At 39.4% G+C, this 13,137-nt stretch overlaps 2 protein-coding genes across 3 annotated transcripts; one reads left to right on the top strand and one right to left on the bottom strand.

Annotated features, from left to right (window-relative positions):
- Positions 1-314: 314 nt before the first annotated feature.
- On the bottom strand, positions 315-5,692 carry ube2s (ubiquitin-conjugating enzyme E2S). Its single transcript, XM_069142627.1, has 4 exons — positions 5,532-5,692; positions 3,827-3,974; positions 2,018-2,208; positions 315-1,920 (listed from the first exon to the last, which is right to left on the bottom strand). Exons 1-4 carry the CDS (start codon positions 5,532-5,534, stop codon positions 1,549-1,551), a joined length of 714 nt encoding a protein of 237 aa, XP_068998728.1. The 5' UTR covers positions 5,535-5,692; the 3' UTR covers positions 315-1,548.
- A 2,972-nt stretch (positions 5,693-8,664) lies between these two features.
- On the top strand, positions 8,665-13,129 carry josd2 (Josephin domain containing 2). Of its 2 annotated transcripts, none has more exons than XM_069142634.1 (5): positions 8,665-8,926; positions 9,173-9,302; positions 10,722-10,847; positions 11,403-11,597; positions 11,830-13,129. In XM_069142634.1, the coding sequence occupies exons 2-5, from the start codon at positions 9,181-9,183 to the stop codon at positions 11,939-11,941; spliced, it is 555 nt and encodes a 184-aa protein (XP_068998735.1). In that variant the 5' UTR covers positions 8,665-8,926; positions 9,173-9,180; the 3' UTR covers positions 11,942-13,129. The 2 variants fall into 2 exon arrangements, with proteins under 2 accessions (XP_068998735.1, XP_068998736.1); XM_069142635.1 differs by lacking the exon at positions 8,665-8,926 and adding an exon at positions 9,028-9,044.
- Positions 13,130-13,137: the final 8 nt, after the last annotated feature.

Raw genomic sequence — 13,137 nt, forward strand, 5'->3', positions numbered from 1 at the left:
GCTGCATGTCTGCAGCAGAGGCCAGCAGAGCCCTTCATTAGATGGTCCAGTGACGCTCTACCGGGTGCACTTTCACTCACTGGTTTGCTAGGGTGGACGCAATTATTCGCTTCCTCATAATGTTTATTCCATCAGCACAGAACAGGAGACCACTATAAACAAAATGAAATGCTTTAACACGTCACCAAACAGTAAAAGCTTCAGCCTCATATGCATTGTTAGCATTATTTTTTTTAATATAACGAACAATTACGTAAGGAAAAATTGTCACACAAAAGAGCAAGCAGGACTCAGTTTTCATTTCACTTCTCGTATTTCAATGTTTTATTAATTCAAATAATTTAAAATGGACACAAAATATCCAGCCAACAGTCTGCACAAATAACAGGAGTTTCAGAGGCACCTTTTCCACCCAGATTAAGACAGCGCTTCAATGTGTTTCCTTGGGAAATGTAGGCCCCGCTTGCATTTAGAACAGAGAGAAAACCTGCCCAAGAAACCCTGCCAGGTGTGGCGGGTGGGGAGACAAATTCTATCAAACGTGGAGGTTTTCCTACCGATGTCTTCTCTGGTACCCACATGGCTGCTCGGAGAGCTGGGTATTTGAGAGCACACACTGCTTTGTAATGAAGCAGGGGTAGTTGAAGAGTCACACCATAGTATGCTCAATACAGAGAACAGATTATTATTATTTTTTTTTTTTTTATAAAAGTTGTCTGGCAACCTACCCTGTTCCCTTACAGCCTCTGATCTACATCTTCACACACGACCACAAAGACAGCTGAATATGGACATGTCGATTAAAAACTTTTGAAAATACTGGACGCTGAAAGAATTTTAGAAAAAAACAAAAACTTCTTGTACTCCACTGCTCACTTTTATCCATTCCTTTACTTCATTCAGATCACAATATGAAAAATACAATTTAAAAAAGATGTTTTCATTTCTCTCCCAATGGTGAACCTTGCATAATCTTTGTAGCGACTTCTTTCATTATTTCCTTTGAGCTCAATTTGAAAACCTGGCTTTAAAGTATTTAAAGTAACATCCTGGTTGAGATTCCAGACTGAGCAGAGCTGTGCAGTACACGGTACCATCACAGCAGCATTTACCAAGAAACACTTTGAAAAGAGCTGATCTAAGGTCTGAGACAAGATGAGTTTTGTCTCATTAACAGACAGATGTTAGAGGCCATGTTTTGCACCCATGGTGTGTCATTCATTCAGAACAGGCCAAAGGAAAAACACAATTGATGGCATGATTTTCCCATTGAAAGTGAATCTTTCCTTTACGAAGAGGAACAAATATTTTTCATCACGTCTTTAGGGATGTAAATAATTAACAAACCTGTAACGCCAACACGACGAGCAAAAATGGTGGCGAGACAAAGGGAAAGGTATGAGTACAAAGTGGACAGTCTGGATCGGGGGTAAAAAGAGTCAGAAAAAGGAAACAAAAACTTCATCATCACACTTCAATATTTATATTTACACTCTCGCACTCACACACATACATTCACACACACCCACTGAGAATTTTGCTGATGTATTAAAGTCGCCTCAATGCTCGCTTTTTATCTGCTTTCTTTTTCCCTGCTACATTATTAGTGCTACTACTACTACTGTTGCTATTGATGCTGGTGGTACTGGCTCCGTTAGCTCCGTTACCCAGAGCTGCTGGCACGGCTGCTGCACTAGGCCCCGCTCTCTTCGTAGGGTCACCCGCGTGCTTCTTCGGCTGCGGGCCGTCGTTAGGGTCCTGAGGTGCCCCAGAGGTGCCGCCGGGCCCGCCCATGGCGTGGATCTCTGTGAGCAGACGGGCGCGGGACTCGTATTCTGCATAGTCCTCTAACAGCAGGCGCCCGGCCTCTTCGTTCAGAGCCGATTCCGGGTTCGGATGGATGAGAAGACACTTGATCGTCTGCAGGGAAGTAAAGAAAAAGATATAGAAATGTGTAAAACAGTGAAAGCAACAAAAGTGATGCTCAGAACAACAAAAGACTGATGGTCCGTCTTACAAGCAAGACATGTCTGAGGCCGAGCTCTGCCTTCCAGTCCCTCTTCAACACGTTGACACAGATCTCTCCCTTGTGCCCCACGTTGGGGTGAAAAATCTTGGTCAGGAAATACCCCTTGGGTGGAACAGCAGGGAAATCCTTCCCGAGGACCAGACGCATTCGGAAAATGCCACCAGCAAATGGAGTTCCCTCTGTCAAAGTATAAAGAATTCATCACATGAACAGTATGTCCTGACTGTGCCAAACTTGATGCATTAAAAAAAAAAAAAAACAGGGTCACAGAGCTGCAACTGAGTCAACTGAGAAAAACAGAAAAGATTCAGTCAGTCACACATCACATTAGTTCAAATTCAAAATGATAAAAACTGTCACATGCACTTAAACGAACGTGACCTTATGAAATGTACTTTATTGCCACTTGAACATGATGAATAAATTATCTGATATTTGATACGAATATTAGTTTCAGTTTTCATAAATTAAAGCGATGTAGAGAAGGCACTCTGTGGCGGAGTTAAAAGTATAGATGAGTGTCTTGCTCTTCAAGGCCTCCTTAAAAATAACAAGGGCTGAAGCAATGAGCACAAGATAGGGTTCAAGTGGGTTGTGTGTCTCACGTGACACTAACATCACCCACAAAATCCATATCTTAAGCCATTGTACAGAAATATATATTTTCAAGAGGCCATGGAAAAAAACCGATGTCTACTTTGTATAACTGGTGCTGTAAAGCACCTCTTCATGAGTTATCTTCATGAGTAAATGATGCAAAAGATTGGATAGTCAAGCACCAAATACCTAAACGTCATGGAGCAGACAACTGTCTCTGTTTAGCCATCACAACAGAGAGGTCAACAGGTCCGAGCTGTTATTATCTCAAGCTGGAAAGAATAGGTTGGTCATCAAGTGGAATCTCTCTCCAATGTCAAATATTATATTATCAAGCTGAATGTGCAGCATTTGGGCAGCTAATACACTCTAGACTACAAGTATGATGCAGACGCAACACAAACAGTTGTAATTAAGAATACACAATAAACCATAAGCAGGGTTTTCCCTCGGTTTCTGGAGGGCTTAGGTGTTATGGCAGTAGTGGGGGTTGGTGAGCAGTTATTTGACTATAAGCTATGAATTTTCAGGTAATTTTGGAGTATTATCATTACAGTGTTTATAATTTTTTTTTTTAAAAAGAAGCACTGTTTGCCATGAAAATAACGATCACTGACTGTTAGTAAAACAAAGCTTATAGTGAAGCTACAGTGGTTTAGGTGCTGCAAAAAAACAAATTCAGTGCTGCACCAATGTGCTATAATGGTATAGCAGAAACCCTCATAAGCAGCACGTTAGCAAGCTGACTAAAGTAAGCTCCTAGTTAAAAAAAAAAAAAAAAACTGAATTAAAAAGGGAAGGATTTCACGGGATGTTTTTTAACTCAATAACTTTTACTTTATGGAAAATAAATCCCACATTAGCTACTTGACAGTGGAAATGATGAAATCATCTAGAAATTGTTCCTTAATTTTAAGTTTATCTTTAACGGAGTCGACTCAAGAGTTGTGATTGCTCCCTGACAATTTGCATGTCCAATTTATGAAATGTTAAACTCCACGTTGTCTTGACCTCATAGTAATTTTATTGAACCAAGGTTTTAGATGTTTTTATGAAAAGTGACAGTACAGCATCATACACGGTCTTATCCCTAAAAAGTGTATAAAAGTCAATACAGAGTTCCTATCTATGTGATTAATTTCCAGCTAAGGATCTTATAGCCAACGTTGGCTTTGCACAACATCACATTGCAATCCTTACCTGGTCCTTCAATGGCTGTGTGAAGTTCAGTTATATCTTCTTCGCTGGGATAAATCTTGATACCCTCAGGCGGGTCTGCTGCTAAAGCTGAAACCTCTTTGTAGACCAAGCGAAGAACATGAGGGGGCAAATTCTCCACATTGGAGTTCTGGAGAGAGACATGACAATGGTTTAGCCAACTCCATTTTTTTAAATCATGAACAAACACCAACAAACAGGGGGTGGGGGTGGGGGGGGGGTGTCTGTAAGGCTGGGCGACATGGACAAAATAAAATATGACAATATTTTTGACCAAATAGCTCGATATAGATATTGCAACAATATCGTAAGGATGACTTTTGGTGTTTTTACATAATATTTCCAAATTGAGATTATTAATAAATAACCATCAGTGACATAATTTCCAAATGGGTGAAGACAAATAGTAGAAGAGTCACAAGAGTCTGGTAAGTTCCAAAAATGATATCATTTTATTGAAAAGCCACCTTAAAAAGTAGGAAAAGACAAAAATTAAGCCATATCATGATGTGATCAAATATTGACATATCGCCTCGTGCGAGTATTTGAACAATGTTGAGTGAAATGATGAAGTTGCTTTACTAATAGACACAGCTTACTAACGTGTGAAAATGAAGATGACCAGAACAGAAACTAGTTAAAAAGCACCCATCTACAAACCGTGCGTAGTATGTTGAAACTCACCAACAAATGCTTCCAAACCATGCACACAATTTTAATAGTCAATATCTGACAACTGTTATCTATTTTTTTCTAAAGAAAAGAAACACATAATATAACTGACAAAAGTATATACACCATGTCAGTGGGTGTTGTTTGTATATTTCTTGAGGACAAGCAGAACTATTTTGTACCTGCATTTTGAACACGTGTAAAATATGAAGTCTGTGAAAATGCGGAATAGGACTCATCAGCTTCAAAAAGCCAAATGCTTTTCTTGTATAACTACGAATTCATTTTGTTAACACAAAAGCAAACCAGTGTTCGTGGTTTTATTGATATCTACTCTTCGATGTGTTGCTTTTTCAACAGTAAAGATCACATCAAACAGGAGCCATTCAGTTTAAGAAACAAAACACCATTAGCATCACTTCAGATCCCTTTTCTCTTGATTTTTCTTTTTTTTTTTTGTAACCACATACGGACGTTTTCCATGTTTAATTACTCTTTCTAGTTCTTTAGACCCTCCTCGGTTCTTGCTCGTCATTAAATTCACAAGCATTTTAAGAATAACAAATCTTGAGCTGTAAAGTTTCACAGCTCAGCCATCACTTCTCCCACCGCATTATCGTCCTTGTGGAAGTCAAATAACTCGTAATTTCATTCACCGAATGCAAGTTTTATCAGACATTTCCAAAAACCACGAAAGGCAGAAAACAACACAATAATAAGGTCCAGCCGGCAGATAACGTTAACTTTAACGTTAGCATTACTAGCCCTAGCTTCAGTCAGTTACTCTTTAAAGCCGCCGAGCAGCTTTAAATATTGCGATTGTGATTAATTATAACAAAAGTGCTTATTAAATTAAACAAATACAGATGTTTAGTCTTGATAAACACCCGAAACTCCAGCAAATAGACACAACGCAAAATAATAATAAAAAAAAACATCGACCGCTGAACATCGTAATGAAGCTAGCAGCTACTACCGTTAGCCATTAGCAATAACCTCGGTCATCCGTCCTTACCATCTTCAAAAAGGGAGATCTGCAACGGCGATGGGTGTCAGGCTGGTGTCCGATGTGAGGAGCCTTTTCTGTTGACGTCTTCAAAAAACTATCTTTGATGAAAACTTAGCCGGGTCTCACAGGTTACTGCTCTTTTCTTCTTTACGTTGACACAGGAACAAAAATACGATCCTCGGTTTAACCTGCTGCCACTGACCAATGGGCATCTTAGCGATGCGGTACGTCAGAAAACTTGATCCAATCACGATGCGGTATTATCGTTGCGTCACGATCCGAAGGCCAATCGGACACACAGATTCAAAAACATGGCTGAGACTATTCAGCGATAGGTCCGTTTAAAAAACTCACACCCCCGATCGATACCGAAAGGATAGAAGTGTTATGTGAAAAACAATTAAGATGCACGAGCACAAAAAAAAAAAAAAAACACCCACTGCCGATCACATCTATCTGTCAGTGGAAGATCAATCAGTACTCAGTAGAACAGTATTTGATCAGCAGACTGAGACTGATACAGACAGAGCTGAATTCAATACTGCATCTTATCTAAAAACATCCATATGCCAACTGTGAACAAAGCCACCAAAAGCAGACACAGCTCTGTAGAGAAAACAAAGGCAGGCACACATTTACAGCAGTAGCTAAAACACACCAAAAAAATGGGAAACAAACAAAATATTCTCTCACTCAGTTAAACATAGCAACACTTTACTCCCACAGTGCAAACAAACAACAGCGGATTTCTCCTTATAAAATGGAAACATCCAGTTTAACTCAAGATGTTTTCTCACACAATGACTAGAACATGGTATGTTGTAAGTTTTTGTTGAATATCAGATCACATAAAAACCTACATAGGCCTGTGCAGCACCAGTATCACCATGTATATTTTACTGCTATTTTATTGCTTTTCTATTATTCTATTATTATCTTATTGCTTCTGTATGCTGCTGTAGCGAAAAAATTTCCCCTCTGGGATTAATAAAGTAACTACCTACCTACCTACCTACCTACCTACCTACCTATATGTGCAAAAATGTATATATCTATGGTATAAAGTGGCTGTCTTAATAACCAAAACAAGGATTATTTTTTAATTTAGCTCAATTTTGGGTACTTTATTTGAGAGTAGAAGAGGGAGTACATCACAGACTATTTTCTGTTGTGGTCGTGCATAACTGGCAAAAAGATGCAGGAGTCACTGGCACGTCCTTGCCAATACTGCAAAACACAAAAATAATGTTTGTATTTTTTTAAATATGTAGATTTATAACAGTAATTATCCCTGTAATTCAAGCGCTTAGTCATGATTTAACACACACACACACACACACACACAAACCAGACATTTAACCAAACACAACTAAAAGTGCTCATTCTGAAGAGATTTATGCATACAAATCTGGGCCATAAATGCTCTTAAGATGAATGTGCTCTGAGGAAGTGCTGCCACCTGCAAAATAAGTGGTGCCAATTTTCTATCCTCTTATCTGGATCAAATATTGAGGTTCTTCTATCATAGATTAACTTTTAACTTTTCAGCCACTTTTAAAATATTGAAGTTTTTGTCTTGTCGAGGGGACGACAAGCATGCCATATCATTTTAACATGACAGGATTGCATTTAGGGCCCTATATTCATGTCATACCGATACTGAAGGAAAAAATAAAACTTATTCCAATATCATGGATCAGGATAACTGCATATATAAGGTATACAACACCCCCCCCCCACCTTAATATGCATATAAAGCAGACAGTCATGTCATCTTTGTGTCCTCGTCTCTCACAAGTGAAGACTAATTTTCAACAATGTACTGATTAAACTCCTTTTACCTGCTGTTTAAGACTTTTAGGGTAGATAGATAATCTTTAAACTATGTATCATAGTGGGTTTTACTTTTTTGTGTCATTATATACCCTGAAAATAATGAACAATGCTGTTGTTCGATCAATGTGTTTTTTTTCACTCAATAGCTGAAAGTTTACAGTTTCTTTATTTAAATGAAACTTTCAAATTTATGGTAATGATGGTACCTTGCCTGAATTGAGAGGGACATACATTGAGTCAATGTTAAATTGTTGGAAAAATTACTCAAGAGGCTTGGTTCAAAATCAAACACATCGGACATTTATTCTTGCAAGTAGGAACCCTCAAAGAGAGGTGTCCAGCAAAGAAGGGGCCTTCCCTCCTCCGTAGGTCAGCTTTTATACAGTGGGACAAACAGTAGACCATCACCCCCATTCCCTTTGTACCTGCTTTTGTATGGTAATACAGAGTTGGTTGTAGGTCACAAGATAGTAGTCAATTAGATGCGGAAAGAATCACTTGCAAATAAGACAGAAAACAAAGGAAACTTTTCGGGGCCTCAGACTTTCCGGAGCCACAATGCAAACAAGAGGAAGAGACAAATCTTTCCTTTCCATCATATCCCTCCTGTTTATACAAAGTATAACATAACATGTACATAAAAAGGAAAAAAAAAACAAAAGAATCTTTCCATCATAAATATAAGTTAAATTCTCTTTTTGTTGTCTTTTACACTTTAAATGTGTTTTATTTTACTATCTTAGTGGTAAATTAGTGTGTTCCTTTGATATTTTTTTTTTCACAGTAATTTGTTTGATTTTTATCCTGAGGATGGAAAAAAAAAAGAAGTAGTGTAACACTTATAGCCTATATGAGCTGTGAGGTTTCCAAGAGAGTTTACGGTCCATTACACCCCAAAACGTCCCATCTGTGTACACCCAATTGACAGTTTATTAATAGCTAAAACTAAAACAGTGTAATACAATACTCTCAGATAAAACATTTCTTTTGTAAAAGTGGTTGAAAATGTTTTAGAGAAGTGTTGAAACTGTGTTTCACGTCGTACAAATTCAACACTGTCAAAAATCCTCCAAAATAGCCACAGAGCCCAGCAGTTTAAAAAAAAAAAAAAAAAAAAGGATTAATTAGGGTAAGATTTAAAGAGCTGTTGGGTCAGAATAAATCCATTTTAGTTAGGTACCTCATAAAGTGTATTATATCTGTATAATATTTGTGTTTACTAAAAGCATCAATAGCCATGCTGAGCACTAGGGGGCGCTTCAACACAGCGTCATAGTCATTAGCTGGTGGGTTGAAAACGTTTGCTGTCACCCAAGAGATAAGTTACCTGTATTTTTTTTTAATCTTATAATTATTTGTAACAAGTTTATAGGAATCATGATTAAGCATTTCTAATGCTGCTTTGAATACCGTAAACAGGCGTGACCAGTAGCGCAACAACAACAACAACAACAACAACAAAAACAACGAGTCCGCTTCCTGTTTTCTGGATGTAGCTGTCAGACTCCAGCATCATTTTTTTTTTTTTTTTTTTTTTTTTAACGGGGAATCCGCTTCATCAGCAGGTCAGCAGCTTCTATTATCTATTGTTGATTAATAATAGGCTCACTTCGCCGCTGGTTTCCAAACTGTCAGCAGCCAAACAAAGAGTGTAAACAGTGTCACGGTTTCGCCTCCGTCACGGTATGCTAACGCTTTAAGTTACCGCTAGCTTGGACGGACCGCAAAACTGCTCGCCGTCTGCAACGTGGCTCGTGTTAGTTCACGTTTCTTACTGTGTGTTTGTGTTTGTGTGTTTGTGTCGTCTGCAGCGTTTAGTATGAGCGAAGGAGAAGTGTTTCATGAGAAGCAACGATTGGAGCTATGCGCGATTCATGCGCTCAACAACGTGCTCCAGGAGCGGGTGTTTACCAAGGAGACAGCCGACGACATCTGCAAACGGTAGGGTAGACGTCGTGGCGAGGTGTCGGCGGCGCCCACAGGTACAAAAGACCTGCGAGTGTTTTTTTGCATCGACTATGACAATATTCAAATCATAAATCTCTTAAACGCTGAACAAATCTGTCCAGCGACAGAACGACTTGAGTTGATTTCCTACACGTCCCCTGGAGATGTTTTAGTTTTGCCTGTAACGCAGGTTGTTTTCAAAAGGCGCATTTGAGATCTTTTTTTTAATAGATGTCGGATTTTCAAGCTGCCTGTAATGATCAAATGTTTGCTGGGGACAAAACTAAATCATTTCCAGTCTTTGCTGGCCGCCAACCCGCGTGATCTGCAGAAGCGAAGACCGGCAGAGCGGATAATTGTGGAAATATTGGATTCAATTGGCTTTTTTTTTTTTCTTCCAGATTTATGTAATTTTTGCAATGATCCCTCAGATGTGGTCATTAAACACATTTGACAAAGATGGAGGCAGGATATTTTAGTTAATTGTCCCCGCTGGGATCAGTGAATTATTCTACATAGATATGAAATAAAATTGTAATAAACCCCAGAAATATAGGAATTTCTAATTCACTCCAAGCATAATTTTCTGAAATATGTTCAGTAAAGGAACATTTTCATATATATATAACAGAAATTTAGATATGTTTGATAGGCCAATATTGGTTGGGCTGTAATCACTAGCAAATTGGACATCACAAAAAGAGTCCAATATCATGCATCCTTCTAATTCTGCTTCGGCCCACTACAGTGATCCCCATGTTTATGTTGTTGTTCACATGTTAACCTAGTTTCAGACACAGCAATAACATTTTTAACAGTGTTTTAATCGAGAGAAATAAGACACATTCTCACTTAGTAAGGTTTTGAGTGGGAATGCAAATTTAAAACTTCAACCATCCCTGGTTTGATTCTGTCCTGTGTTCCATATTTATATCCCTTCCTATCTCCCCACGCTCCTGCCATCATTCCTGTTGTTAAACTGTATAATGAAGCCAAAATGCAAAATAATTATCTTTACAAAATCGACATGAGTTCATCAAATGACACTTTGACTCTAGGATTTCTTGCTTTTAGACAAAGACCACCTCCAGTGAAGTAAAACATTAACTCACTGTTATGAAATTCAGATTAACCCTCAGGGGGAAAGAACAGTGCTGCATTGTGTTTAGTGAGGCTGCTGTTTACGTCTTTATCCATTAGCTGAACATGAGACAACATGAGTCATGAGCTTGGTAGCTTTTGACAAACAAATAACGCGTATCTGAACAAGGGGCAGCACGGACCAAAAACACTGCAGCCCAGTTAAATGAGTGACAAGAAGACACGTTCCCACCACTGGAAAGATTTATAACTGTGCTCTGCCAGACATGAAGTGGACTTTTTATTTAAAAGACTGTCTGTCCCTCTCTGCAGGCTGGCCCCACAGTGTGTGGTGAACCCCCATCGGTCAGTGTTGGGCACAGGAAACTATGACGTCAACGTCATCATGGCGGCACTACAGAGCAGGGACCTGGCCGCAGTGTGGTGGGACAAACGCAGGTGAGTGAGACGCACTGAGCCCCGTGTGATGAGTCACTTTTAAACATGTTTAATGTAAATCTGAAAGGCATCATTTTCTGATTAATATATAATATATAAAAGACTTTTTCAGTTTGTAGTGACTTTCTCCTTCATTCAAATGAAAATATCAATAAGTTTGGTTTGGAGATGGAAGATTAAAATGACTCAGAATATCAGTAGCGTCAGCTCTTAGTGTCGTGCCATTTTATTCAAAGGACAAAGGCTTCTTTTCAGATTTAGACACGGAGATACTCATTTCTGCACAAGCAAAAGACCATCATGCAGCGCAACCCCGGGGCATGTTGCACTGTAAATAAGAAGGGTGACTCATTCTTTACTCATTCCATTACCATCTGCACATTAAAATTAGGATTTTATTTTGTTAGATTAGCAAGTGCAGCGGAAGTAGGTTTAGCGAGGTTGAGGTCATTCATTGTAAAAAAAAAATGTCCTGAACATAACAGAGACTACAAAGAATATCTGAAGTTGGACGTTTTGTGTAATGCTTTCTTTCTCGCCTTTTCAAAAATGCAGGACGGTTGAGAGCCTTTGTGTGTCAAAGGTCCAGGGCTTTATTCTTAATGTCCCCTCTCGAGTGTCCCTCGGGATCGTGTCCCTCCCACTCCGGCGGCGGCACTGGCTCGCAGTTCGGCAAGTTAACGGACAATACTACAACCTGGACTCCAAACTGAAGAGTCCAGTCTGCATCGGGGGCGAAGCAGAACTATGGTAAGACATTTACAACTCAACAATGATTCCTGGGCTCTGAATCACATCAAAACTTGGCTTCTGTGTTGCTGCTTGGACTCGGTCTGAGTGAATGAGTCATCCCATATGGTGGTCACATGAGTGTTACTTCACCGTTTGTGTCAGGACACTGCATTGTATTAATAAACCCACAGTCTGTGTCTGTGCTCTTCTAACCTCGTCTCTCCTTTTTGTTGTCGTTGGCCTCTTTCAGTACATTTCTCAGCGAACAGCTTTCTCAGGACGTGGCAGAGATGCTCCTCGTCGTCAGGCGGGAGGTGGAGGAGGACGGCTCATGGCTGAACTCCGACAACCCCAAAAAATGAGATGCCTTGGGACAGGATGTACTTTTGCATAGCAAGGGGGAAAAAAACGCCTCTGGGAAAAAAGACAACCACCTCGTTTTTAGAAATTTCCTCAGGGAATGCACTAAAATACATTTCATATGTACACAGACACACAGAGGAAATTCCAAAGAGAAGCAGAGGCGGGCGGTTACTCCTAAAATGAAGAACTGTTTGATTGTAACAGCTGTCGGCCTCATATCACCCATGTACCTGCGGTGTCCTCCCTACTCTTGGTACCTTTTGATTTTCACACTGGGGGGGGGCATCTATGGCATCAAAGATGCAAGTTTGAGGCAAATGTGGGTTGATGCTTTAGCTGTTACATGTGACTGAATGGAAATTTGCAGGTCGTATTTGTGCATGAAAAACATCTACAGTAATGGTAACTGAATAACTTTGATCACTAAACCATCGAGATGAAAAGGGTGGAACTGAGGATCATTGTGCTGCACGTACAGCGGTAATGTCAAAGTTAATCAGTCATGAAGCTGCGCCATCTCTTCCTTCGTCTTTGTTATCCATCTATGCACTGCAGATGTTAGATGTGTCAGCACTGTTTGTCTTTGCGTGTGCTCAACCAGGCACAGGTACCATGAAGGCATCACCTGGTGAGGCATTGAAGGACTGCGCCAGTGTCTCTGCATGTTTTTATACATTTACCGTTCAAGACTCTCCAGACATTATTTTTCTTTTTTGCCTTTCGTTTAGCTTTAGTATACAAAAAAAGATCAGTAGTCCATCACAGTGCACATCTAATCTCTTTCTGTTTTTATTATTGTTGTGTGATAATATATTTGACTCCACACAGCAGTGAAGCTGACACAAATCAAAGTGCATTGTGATGGATTACCTGTTGAATCAATGTTTCACTTCTCTGTCATGAATGAAAGTCGGCGGCTACACGGACGTTAGTTTAGTTCACCTGAATGGAAAGTATGCAGGAATGTAAATTACACTCTTCCCGAAACATGCAAAAACGCTGGTTCTGTGACTGTATGTAACCTTTCTTGTATGTTTGTATTCTGTCTCTCCTGTTGATCTATGCATATCCAAAAGAATAGGAGCACTGTCTCTGATACTCACTAGTGACTAACTTCCACATAAACCTAAGCTCAGAGGTTCATTATATTGAAACTTATTTATATTAAACCTCTTGTTTTCAGTATGTATCTGTT

The sequence above is a fragment of the Embiotoca jacksoni genome, unplaced genomic scaffold (genome assembly GCF_022577435.1).
Source record: "Embiotoca jacksoni isolate LCO1_2020_lvr unplaced genomic scaffold, fEmbJac1.0.p SCAF_11, whole genome shotgun sequence".
NCBI lineage: Eukaryota > Metazoa > Chordata > Actinopteri > Embiotocidae > Embiotoca > Embiotoca jacksoni.

Bases quoted from the DNA above. Each gene is read 5' to 3' on its own strand.
- ube2s (XM_069142627.1), bottom strand. The intron at 2,209-3,826 runs GTAAGGATTGCA...ATACTTTGACAG, and splicing joins CACAGCCATTGAAGGACCAG to AGGGAACTCCATTTGCTGGT. The intron at 1,921-2,017 runs GTAAGACGGACC...ACTTCCCTGCAG, and splicing joins GCCTCAGACATGTCTTGCTT to ACGATCAAGTGTCTTCTCAT.
- josd2 (XM_069142634.1), top strand. From the start codon at position 9,181: ATGAGCGAAGGAGAAGTGTTTCATGAGAAGCAACGATTGGAGCTATGC. The intron at 10,848-11,402 runs GTGAGTGAGACG...TCAAAAATGCAG, and splicing joins GTGTGGTGGGACAAACGCAG to GACGGTTGAGAGCCTTTGTG. The intron at 11,598-11,829 runs GTAAGACATTTA...GGCCTCTTTCAG, and splicing joins GGGGGCGAAGCAGAACTATG to TACATTTCTCAGCGAACAGC.